Source organism: Jaculus jaculus, chromosome 11, assembly GCF_020740685.1.
Source record: "Jaculus jaculus isolate mJacJac1 chromosome 11, mJacJac1.mat.Y.cur, whole genome shotgun sequence".
Lineage (NCBI taxonomy): Eukaryota > Metazoa > Chordata > Mammalia > Rodentia > Dipodidae > Jaculus > Jaculus jaculus.
In genome coordinates, this window is record NC_059112.1 from 24,698,436 (window position 1) to 24,710,229 (window position 11,794).

The 11,794-nt window shown below is 43.7% G+C and overlaps 1 protein-coding gene across 1 annotated transcript; it reads left to right on the forward strand.

Moving 5' to 3' along the window:
- Window positions 1-488: 488 nt before the first annotated feature.
- Window positions 489-911, forward strand: LOC123464403 (NTF2-related export protein 2-like). The gene has a single exon (XM_045161245.1). It carries the CDS (start codon window positions 489-491, stop codon window positions 909-911), a length of 423 nt encoding a protein of 140 aa, XP_045017180.1.
- Window positions 912-11,794: the final 10,883 nt, after the last annotated feature.

Sequence of the window (11,794 nt, forward strand, 5' to 3'; positions counted from 1 at the left end):
GACAGATAGAGGGAGAGAAAGAGAATGGGCCCGCCAGGGCTTCCAGCCTCTCTGCAAACGAACTCCAGACGCGTGCGCCCCCCTGTGCATCTGGCTAACGTGGGACCTGGGGAACCGAGCCTCGAACCCATGTCCTTAGGCTTCACAGGCAAGCGCTTAACAGCTAAGCCATCTCTCCAGCCCATATTATTAGTTTTAAAGTCAAGTTAAAAGGTCCCCTGAGCGCTCTGCACCTTCCGCTGCAGCTCCAGCTCCGTGTGCCGCTCCAGCTCTCCGAGCCCTTGCCTCGCCAGTAGAGCACCTTCCTGATCCAGCATGGAGGAAGCTTCTAGCCCAGTTCCAGCTTGATTTCTGTCTATTCTGCAACCAGTGTGTGGCGTCTTTGGCAATAATCTTATTACCATCCAGCTCTGCCACAGGAGGAGGACGCGTGAGGGGACAGTGACGCCGCTGCAGTCAGAACAGACCATCTTGAGCTCTCCGTGACCATGTCTGTGGAATTTAAAACTTACATAGATCAGGCATGTAGAGCTGCTGAGGAATTCACCAATATTTACTATGAGACGATGGACAGGAGAAGGCATGCTCTTGCCAGGCTGTATCTGGACAAGGCCACTTTGATCTGGAATGGGAATGTTGTTAAAGGGCTGGAAGCCCTAAATAATTTCTTTGAGATGTTGCCTTCTAGTGACTTCCAGGTCAATATGTTAGCTTGCCAGCCAGTTCATGAGCAAGCTACCCAGGCCCAGAGTACAGTTCTTGTTGTGACCTATGGAACTGTGAAATTTGATGGAAACAAGCAACACTACTTCAATCAGAACTTCCTCCTGACTGCTCAGACCAACCTTGGCAGCCCCGTGTGGAAGATTGCAAGCGACTGCTTCCGTTTTCAAGAGTGGGCTACTTACTGACTAGAAAAGTGTATTCTATAGTCCATGAGTTCAAGCAAAACAAGTCTCTGTAAATTAATGTATTTCATTGTAAAAGCATTAAAAATAATATGTAGTGAAACATTATTTAATATTTTTTTATTCCTAGCAGCACCTAGTCTTGCAGCCGCCCCTTTGGATTCTTGCCCTTAAGAGCTTTAATACTAGTTGTTTACATGCCTTGTATATAGATATACAAACATTCCATGAAGGGCATTGTTAAAGTAAAATTAAGCATATGATCTCAGTACTAACATACTATGAACTCAGCCTATTGCAAAAATGAAATCATTTTGTAATACTATCTATGATTTATCAGCACAACATAACTCTTGAAGGAGTGGAGTTTTTTGGTTATTACAATAATGCCTATTTTTAGTTAACACTGGTAATACAGTTTTAATATATAAGGAGCTTTTGGTAATCACTTCATGTTCACATAACTGACATATCTTAGTTGCAGCAAATATGCTCTGTAGTCTTTTTATACGAAGCTTTCTTATGATGGCATACTTCCTCTTGAAATGAGTTAAGCAACTAGAGAAGAGAAAAACGTTCTGAGTTGATAGCTGAGTATTGGGTACATTTAGTGACAGCCAAAGAACTTGCCAGTTCCATGTCTGTTTATGTAATGAGTAATATAGAACTAAAAGCTTTAATGGGACAATAATAAATGTAGAAAACTAAGGGTAAAGCCAAAAATACTGAAGATGACTAAATGGTAAAAATTTTGGTACTTGTTTCCTACCTCTTAAAATTGTAGCCTACTTTTAAGATTTGAATCACTCAGTCAATCAGTATATTTGCCAAATGATGATGAGTGTCATTTTTCTTCCAAGGTTGAGATTTAAAGCTCTTTCTTTCATTTTCAGTCACCTTTATATATCTCAGTTTATTCAAGAACATATGGGTGAGAGTCTAACAGGAAAGTTGGAAATAAAAGCCATTATTATCTCTTTGTAACCCTGTTGACTTCTAAGCCTTCCATATGACCCAAAGACTCTTATGTACTAACCATCCCTAAGGGGAGTAATTTTTCTCACTGTTTCATATTATCAAATGTATTCTCTTATTTAAAATGGAATGTATTCAATGCTGTGGTTTAGCCTTCTATGTGGAATTGGGCAAATAGTTCTGTACCAAATCTTGTTTCTATTATGCAACCCACTCATTGTCTTTTCAAAGAGAAAATAGAAAGAAAAAAATAGGATAAACCTAAAAGAACAGACTTACTAATTTGATGTCTTAACTCCTAAAAAGAAAAATGTAGATCTGGTTTGGTTTAAAATGTTTTAAAATTAAGCTGGACATGGTGGCACGCACCTTTAATCCCAGCACTCAGGAGGCAGAGGTAGGAGGATTGCCATGAGTTCGAGGCCACCTTGAGAATACATAGTGAATTCCAGGTCAGCCTGGGCTAGAATGAGACCCTACCTTAAACAAAAACAAAAACAAACAAAAAAAATTAAGTATATTGTTTCTGAATTGCAATCAAAATTACCTTTTAACTTGACTTTAAAACTAATAATATGGGCTGGAGAGATGGCTTAGCGGTTAAGCGCTTGCCTGTGAAGCCTAAGGACCCCGGTTCAAGGCTCAGTTTCCCAGGTCCCACGTTAGCCAGATGCACAAGGGGGCGCACGCGTCTGGAGTTCGTTTGCAGGGGCTGGAAGCCCTGGCGTGCCCATTCTCTCCCTCTCCCTCTGTCTTTCTCTCTGTGTCTGTCGCTCTCAAATAAATAAATAAATAATGAACGAAAAAATATTTAAAAAAATAAAACTAATAATACACTCTTGCCCTAAATTACACACTGTATTTTTGTCATACAATTGATTGGAATAGAAGGGTGGAACTGACATTTAAGCCACACTTCCATGTAATATTGATTAAAGGTTATACATTATGTTACATTCAAAAAAAAAAATAAAAGATGAAGTGGTCACTGTAAGGTTAAGATTTTTAGTTCTAAAAGGTTAAGAAGGGCTGGAGAGATGGCTTAGCAATTAAGCACTTGCCTGTGAAGCCTAAGGACCCTGGTTTGAGGCTCAACTCCTCAGGACCCACATTAGCCAGATGCACAAGGTGGCACATGCATCTGGAGTTCATTTGCAGTGTCTGGAGGCCCTGGTGTGCCCATTCTCTGTATATCTATCTGCCCACCCCCCACCATTGCTGTCAAATAAATTTTAAAAAAATTAAACAAAAAAAATATTGGTAAAGGTTAAGAAGTGTGAATTGGTGCTCAGACATGTGGTATGCAAGGTGTCACGGATGCCTGCCCACCAGTGAGGCGGAGATCAGTGAGGACAGTGCAGTCATGACAGACTTTTGAGGGGGGCTGGTGGCATTGAAGATAGACATGAGTGTGATTTCCCGAACATTGGTCCCATTCATGTCTCATAAGCACACATGCACATGTATGTGTGCGCACACACGGAGAAAGCGAGGTTTAGATATGTTCTATCAGCTGCTGAAGGAGTAAAGAATCATCTGTCTTCTGGAGTTTTCTCCTTCAAGGGGAAAGTGCACAAATGAACAGGCAGTCTTTCAAAGCCATACAATTTCCTGTACAGGATGCCAGCCCACCATGCTGTTTAGAGTGGTTTGTAGGAAATGGAGTTTCTTGAAAAATGTCTCAGGCAGCTCCTGCTCCCACAATGAAATGCCAAACGCCATGTGACTTAACGAGCAGAGATGGTTTTCTGACAGCTCTGGAGGCCGGAATTCAAATCAAGTGGCCAGAAGCTTTTTGGTCTGGAGACAGCTCACTTTCTGACTTGCCAACAGCTGCCTTCCTGCATACCCACAGTGGGTGTGGAGGTGGAGGTTGGTAAGGAGAGAGCTCTGGGGTCTCTTACTAGGGCATTAATCACATCATGCAATTCTGTCCTCATGCTACAATTGCCCCCTCACCTCCTAGAACTATCACACTGAGAATTACAAATCTGGAAAATGAACTTGGGGGAGATACATTCAGCCTATGGCAAGGGGCGACTACATCTCAAGACTAGAAAGAAAGGCATCCCCACAGCAGAAACCAAGGACCGGAAGTCTGAAATGACATGGTTTATGCGATAAACTAATGATCTTTTTGCCTCAGTGATGAAAAGTGGTTTGGGGATGTAATTAATATTTAAATCTGTGGGTTAGGTAAAGTTGGCAAGTCATCACAGCGCACAGTGCGGATGGGCCTCATGGAATCAACCTAAGGCCTTAAGAGAAAACAACACTGACTCCGCTGAGGAAGAGGGAATTCTGCCTATAGTTGCCTTCTAACCTGAACTGCAATACCAACTCTTTCCTGGCTCCCCAGCCTGTCGCTCTACCCTGATAATATTAGACTTGCCAGACTCCATATTCATGTGGCCAAGTCCTTAAAATGAATACCTCTAGATAAACATAGAGGTGAGTAGGTAGATAGATGTACAGACATAACTATTCCCCATTAATTTTGTTTCTCTAGAGAACACTAACATGGTGTCTTAACCCACTACCTAATTAGCTGTGAAGAGTAGAGAGAAGAAAAAAAAAAAAAAGTATGAGTTCATAATGCATAACTAATTCCACTTCACCACACTTCTAGCCCCCGGGTGGAGCATGTGGTGGTGATCTTAACTGGAGACCCTGACGCTTATTCCTGATGACATCACCAGTCTGCTCAATAAATCTTCCAGTGATTTCCTGTGGCTTGCCATGAAAATCCCAATCCAATGGGCTAGTGTTCAGAGATCTCTGTGTCCATTCATGGCACTACTGCTGATGGCAAATGCCACAGGATTCACTCCCTCCCTTAATAAGATTGTACGTGTGCATCCTTTGTCTTGTGGCTTGCTGGGTGACCTAAAGGAGGGAGTATTAATTCCTGCTCTGTTGATTTGAGGCTGGTCCATATAAGTTGCTTTGCCCAGTAGCAAGAACCAGACAGGATCATATGTCCACCCTGGCAGAAAGTACAAATGCTTGTGTGTTTCTGAACAGACTGCAGGTGGTATCTACCAAGAGTGTAGGACTCTCCCACGGAGATCTTTCCATTGTTCAAGTCCTGTGAATAACAGCTGCTCCTTGTGAAGCTTTTCTTGGAAATTCAGATTTCATGCTCTGCTGTAGTGTGAAATTATTTCATTCTAAGCAATGAGCAGCCTGTGTTTCTTGAGGGTTTGTTAAATCACTTGTGATTTGGGGTGTTTATATTATAGATCAGTGGATAAATTTTAACTCAGTGTTTTTGGAGAAAGTATCTTAAAATAATGTTGTGCTTTATTTTTATCATGTAGCAAGATAGGAAAAAAAATCATAGCAGTTGGGCTGGAGAGATGGCTTAGCGGTTCAGCGCTCGCCCGTGAAGCCTAAAGACCCGGGTTCAAGGCTTGATTTCCCAGGTCCCACGTTAGCCAGATGCACAAGGGGGCGCACGCGTCTGGAGTTCGTTTGCAGTGGCTGGAGGCCTTGGCGCGCCCTCTCTCTCTCTCTCTCTCTCTCTCTCTCTCTCTCTCTCTGCCTGTCACTTTCAAGTAAATAAGTAAATATAAACAAAAAAATTAAAAAATGATAGCAGCTGACATCAGACTCCTAAGTTGAGTATGAAGTGACTTTACAAGCCATTTGAGATGGAAAGTGAGACCCTAGGACATTGAAAAACAGGAGGGGGTTGATTGAGAAATGGCTAAACTGTCCAGCTGTAGAAATTTTTAAAAAAACGAGGGTGAAGGGAAGGGATAGAGATGATAAAAAGAAACTGGAAGGAGACTGGAGAGATTGCTTAGCAGTTAAGGCATTTGCCTGCAAAGCCAAAGGACCCAGGTTCGATTCCCCAGGACCCACGTAAGCCAGATACACAAAGGGGTGTATGCATCGAGTTCGTTTGCAGTGGCTGGAGGCCCTGGCATGCCCATTCTCTCTTTCTTTGTCAAATAAATAAAAATAAAATATTTTTAAAAACTGTGAGGAAGAGAACATGACATCAAGCAAAGGTTGGACTCAAGGATAGTGGAGATCTCCAGTAGCAGCCCCTCCTCAAAAAAAAAAAAAAAATCTTGCATAATAATAGCATTCTAGCTGGACACATCACTAACCTGGTTAGAGACTCCATTTCCCAGGAGCCATTGCAGCCAGCTTGATCTACTGACTGCATTTCTGCCGATGGAAGGAAGATGGAACGGATGTATATACATCTGCTTCCAGAGAAGGAAATTCTGATCCCACATGGCCTCTTTTCTCTTGTGCATGGGGTTTGACTCATCTGCGCATGCAGACAGGGACACAGCCACTTCCAAGGGCTGGGAAAAGGCAGCAAGAGAGCAGGAGCTATGCTTGAGTGGCTGAGGACAGAGCTTTCACACAGGCAGGCCTGCTCACTTCTTCTGGGCTGGAAGAGAGCGATAACATCATGTTGGGCTTAGGAGGGGCCCTACTGTCTCAGCAGTTTAGCTTAACTCTTCATTGATACAATGGCCGAAACCCCCAGGGGGATTTTGCAAAATAGAGATTAAGGGCTGGAGAGATGGCTTAGCGGTTAAGTGCTTGCCTGTGAAGCCTAAGGACCCCGGTTCGAGGCTCGGTTCCCCAGGTCCCACGTTAGCCAGATGCACAAGGGGGCGCACGTGTCTGGAGTTCGTTTGCAGTGGCTGGAAGCCCTGGCGTGCCCATTCTCTCTCTCCCTCTGTCTTTCTCTCTGTGTCTGTGGCTCTCAAATAAATAAATAAATCTTTTAAAAAAATAGAGATTAAGATTTATTCACTTTTTAAAATTTATACATGATAAATCCTCTGTCCTCTGACTTTGGGCAAAATCTGTTAAAAACGCAAAAGATGTTGTAAATGAAAGTCTTGGTAGAAATCAAGGAAACTGGTTTGCATAGAGGGGCCACACAGGTGCAGGATGAATCGGAGCTGGACTAGCTACAGGGTCTGGAATTCAATGCCAAAGACCCAGAGCGATGACAGCTCACCCGAGTTAGTGGAAACCTCGGGCACACTTGGCTTTGCCCAGGAATGGAGCAGAAGGGCGGGTGGTCTATCTTAATCTTGCTCATAGAGGGCGAAATAACTAACAGTGGCCACCTGGGGCACAGAGGAAAGTATCATAGATAAGGCCTCCTTGTAACTTTAAGGAAGTTCCTTGAACTCTAAGCCTCAGTGTTTTAATCTTTGAGTTGAGTATCATGATATCTACTTCAGGGTTGTCATAGGGAAGTAAGAGGAATAATATCCATGAAGCACTTAGCAGAGTGCCTGATATGTGACGTGAGACCAAGACGGCTTGCTTTTATTAGTCATGATAATGATTTTATCTTATTAATAATGCAAGATTCTAGGTCCAGAGAGAGATTAAGTTCCATACAAATGTAGGAGATATCAGGCCCATGGACCCCAGCTTTTGGGTTCTTATCCAAATTCACCAAGAATTAAAAAGATGGACTCCGGGCTGGAGAGATGGCTTAGCGGTTAAGCGCTTGCCTGTGAAGCCTAAGGACCCCGGTTCGAGGCTCGGTTCCCCAGGTCCCACGTTAGCCAGATGCACAAGGGGGCGCACGCGTCTGGAGTTCGTTTGCAGTGGCTGGAGGCCCTGGTGCACTCATTCTCTCTCTCTTCCTCTATCTGTCTTTCTCTCTGTGTCTGTCGCTCTCAAATAAATAAATAAATAAATAAATATAAAAAATATTTTAAAAAATAAAAAAAAAAGATGGACTCCAAGAAGGGTATATTATGAACAATGAGGTTTATTTTAGGGAGAGCTAGGTTCCACAGGGAAGGCTAGCAGGAAGCACCGATCCAAAATTGATTCTCCCCCTTCCCAGCTAGGTTGGGAAGATGGAGGGGAGGTGGAGAATATCTTCTCCACATCTCTGAAAAAGAAGCTTCCAGAGAGGACGCACACACACACACACACACACACACACACACACACACACACACACACACGAAAAGCCAAGTAGGAGGGACCAAGCCACAAGAGTCCCTTCACATAAGAAATTAGAGAGAATTAAGAGATAGTAAAGGACTCAGAGATTAAAGAGAGGTCATTCATGTAGCAAAACAACAAAGTATCAAAAAAACGAACAACAACAACAAAAAAAAAACAATGATGCTCACATGGAAAACAAGAAGAAAAATGCCCCAGCTGAAAAGAAATACTTCCCCTTCTCAACCAGGCTGGGAAGGATGATAGCTTACCAAAGCAAAGACCCGGAGAGTCATGGCCAGGAGAATGAAGAGCAGAGAGAGAGTGTGTGTGTGTGTTAAACACATCTACCAGGCCTATTTATGGATTAAATATCAATTGGGTTGAGCCTGGTCATAAGATTTAGGTGTGTAAGGGAAAGACCTGATTGATTGGTGGATCCAAGAGGCTGACTTAGAAGAGACCAGCCCACTGGGTGTGCAAAGCTTGAAGAAGCTGGAAGTTGTTACTGGAAAGTGTTGCTTGGAGTCTTCTTGGATGAGACTGAATCAGAAGAGGGTTCTAGTCTTGCCAGAGCAGGCAAGGTATAACATCCATGCTCTTCTTGGGTCTCTGTCCCTCGCTAACTGCCTGTCAAAAAAGCCATCTTGGGACTGGAGGGATGGCTTAATGGTTAAGGCATTTGCCTGCAATGCCAAAGGACCCAGGTTCGATTCCCCAGGACCCACATTAGCCAGATGCACAAGGGGGCACACATGTCTAGAGTTTGTTTGCAGTGGCTGGAGCCCTGGAGTGCCCGTTCTCTCTCTCTCTCTCTCTCCCTCTTTCTCTGTCAAACAAATAAATAAAAATAAAAATATTACAAAAAAGCTATCTTTCTCTTCTTCCTGCATTCCTCACTACTGAAAGGAAACTATAACTATTGTTAGGAAAAATGGGTTGATGACAGCTCTTAACTTCTTCAAGCCGAATACAGTAATAGAGCATACCAGCTAGAACTTCTCAGGAGGGAGTTTATCTAAAGTAATGTGGAGAAGCTATTTAATGGGAACCAGTCTGATGTCTCATTACCATCTGTGTATAGGTCTTTTAGTTTGGTCTGTTCTTTTGAATGTATGGTAACATTCATAAAAGATAAATAGTTAAGGGTTAGAGACATGGATTAGCAGTTAAGGTGCTTGAGGTGATGAGAGACCAAAAAGACTTGCATTTATTAGTAATGATAATAACTGTTATCTTATTAATAATACAATATATTGGGTCCAGGGAGAGATTAAGTTCCATAAAGATACAGGAGATCCCAGGCCCATGGACCCCAGCTTTTGGGCTCTTATCCAAATTAGCAAAGAATTGAAAAGATAGACTCCAAGAAGGGTAAGTTATGAGCTATGAGGTTTATTTCAGGGAGAGTTAGGTTCCAGAGGAAAGGCTAACAGGAAACTCCAATCCAAAGCCAAAGGACCCATGTTCTATTCCTCAGGTCCCACATAAGCCATATGTACAACGTGATGCATTCACCTGGAGTTTGTTGGCAGTGGCTGAAGGCCCTGGCAGGTCCATTCTCTCTCTATCTGCCTCTTTATGTCTCTCTCTCAAATAAATAAAAGTTAAATGAACATTTAACAAGATAAACAGTTAAGAAAAGCATTCAGATTATCACAAAGCAGTTAGTTAATTAGTTAGAAGGAGGCATAAGTCAATGTATTGTAGGTGTTCAGCATATGAACAAGAGAGGAGGACATCTATAGCTACCATCAGACAGGGAAGCCTTCTCTCCTGAATCTTTGTTTATATTATAATACTTCTGGTTATATATTCTTGTTGGATATTTAAGACCATGTAGGAAGCCAGAAAAAATTTGTACTTTTGAAGGTCAGTAGTGGCTTTGTAGGAGTGACTCTTACGGATTTGAGAGGAGTGCTATGACTCTTAGTATTGCGTCATCTGCTAGGCTAAGTCAAGGCCATGATGACTGTACAGCTTCCTTTGGAAGCATTCCTCTATTGCAACTCTCCCTTTGCAGACTGTACACTGATTAGGAGTCCAATCTCTGGGTCTCCTAGTCCTCCCTGACCAAGAAGACAAGTGGCTTACCAGAGTTGGAGGACATAGTAGGAGCGTCCTGTGGCCTTTTTGACCTGGGAGAAGGAACCAAATATTGGTCCTTCTAACGCCAGTGTCTCCCATAGGCTTTGGCTTCTACATATGGTTATTAAGCACTCAGAAGGACAATTACACATGTTTGGAAGGATGGAGTAGGTACAGAGCAGATTTGATTAACTTAGTCTGGAATAAAACAGATCTAGTATAAAGAATGCCACAAAGCCAGACATGGTGGCACATGTCTTTAATTCCAGCAACCAAGAGGCAGAGGTGGGAGGATCGCCATGAGTTCAAGGCGACTCTGAGACTACATAGTGAATTCCAGGTTAGCCTGGACTAGAGCAAGACCCTACCTTAAAAAAACAAAAACAACCACAAAAAAAAGAATGGCACAAAAATGTAAAGTCATTCTGCCTAGCATTTAAGTTTAGTTACCCAGTAACAGTATAAGCCATATCTGGAACATAGAAAGTAGGCAGGTGTTACCTTTTTAAAGTATCTAGCAGGAGACTTCCGGTTAAGATGGCGGCGTAGGTACCACGCCAAAACAGCCTGGGGGGGGAAAGACCAAAAAAAACTCAGCAAAATACACACTTTTACTAAAAAGTGAGGTGTAAAGGAAGTTGAGGCGGCAGCGGAGAAGTGGAAGAGTTATAGAGCATCCAGAGCCTGCACAGGCGGGAACAGCGGCTCCGGGGCGGCTCAGCTACCCGCCGCAACCGCGGAGCGGCAGAAAACCGCCGGACTCTCGGCTCGAGCCGCAGGACAAGCCAGGTGCGGGATTTTCCCCTCACACCGCGCTCTCCGCAACTCGGGAAACGTGAGGGGAGAGCGGCAGCGAGCAACGGAGGGAGGAGCAGACCGCGAGGTAAAAGCACACGTGGAACAGCAATACAACCAGAGCAGCCGCGGCTCCCTCCCCTCCCCTGCCGCCTGAACCCAGCTCCAGCGAACACAGCAGCAGCCCGGGACCCGGCCACGCCAACTTGGGCTGACGGCGGGACCCAAGCAGGAGCAGAATTTGGCAGCAACTTCAGCGGCTCCAGCACCGGTACCAGTGGCCCCAGCAGCAGCGGACCCAGGAGAACAGCGGCTTCGGGGTGAGCAGCAGCGGTGGACACGACAACGGCAGCTTCAGCAGTGGTGGGGGCTCCGGCGGTGGCATCTACAACAGCTGCAGAGGCGGCGGCAGCGGCTCAGTTTGCCCCGTAGGAAAAGCAAGTGCCCAGCTCCAGAAATCAGAACAGCAGCCCGACGACCCAGGCAGCAACTTGACTGAGACCACAATCACCCAAGGTAACTGGGATTGCACCAGGGAAGGGTCTCACCTGGTCACAAGCTGACTTGGATACCTCAACAGACCAGAAATCTAAACCTCTTTGTTGATAGAGGATCTGGTCATTATAATAACTACTCTTGCATACATACTCGGGGCTGTTTTTGATGGAATGGGTACAGTGTTTAGCTAAATTTTAGAATCTACCAGTATATTATTCCACTCAGCCTGCTTGAATACTCCTATAGCAGGGAAACTCAACCCCTAAGAACATCTTTGTAGATACTCTGAGAGTCTTAAGAGCCACACCTAATACCTTAAGGTCCTACCCTGAAAATATTTTACACCAAATCAATTGATACAGCTAAGAATACACAGCTAGCTAGAAAATCCAAGCATTAACTTAATCCAAGATGCAAAAATATATACATTATAACACAAGAAACACTAAAAAGCAAGACGATATAAATCCACCTAAAAGTATTAATGCATCAGAAATGTCCTCCAGTGAGAAAGAGTTAGAAGAAATGCCTGAGAAAGAGTTCAAAAGAATAATTATAAATATGTTCAAAGAGGTCAAAGAACA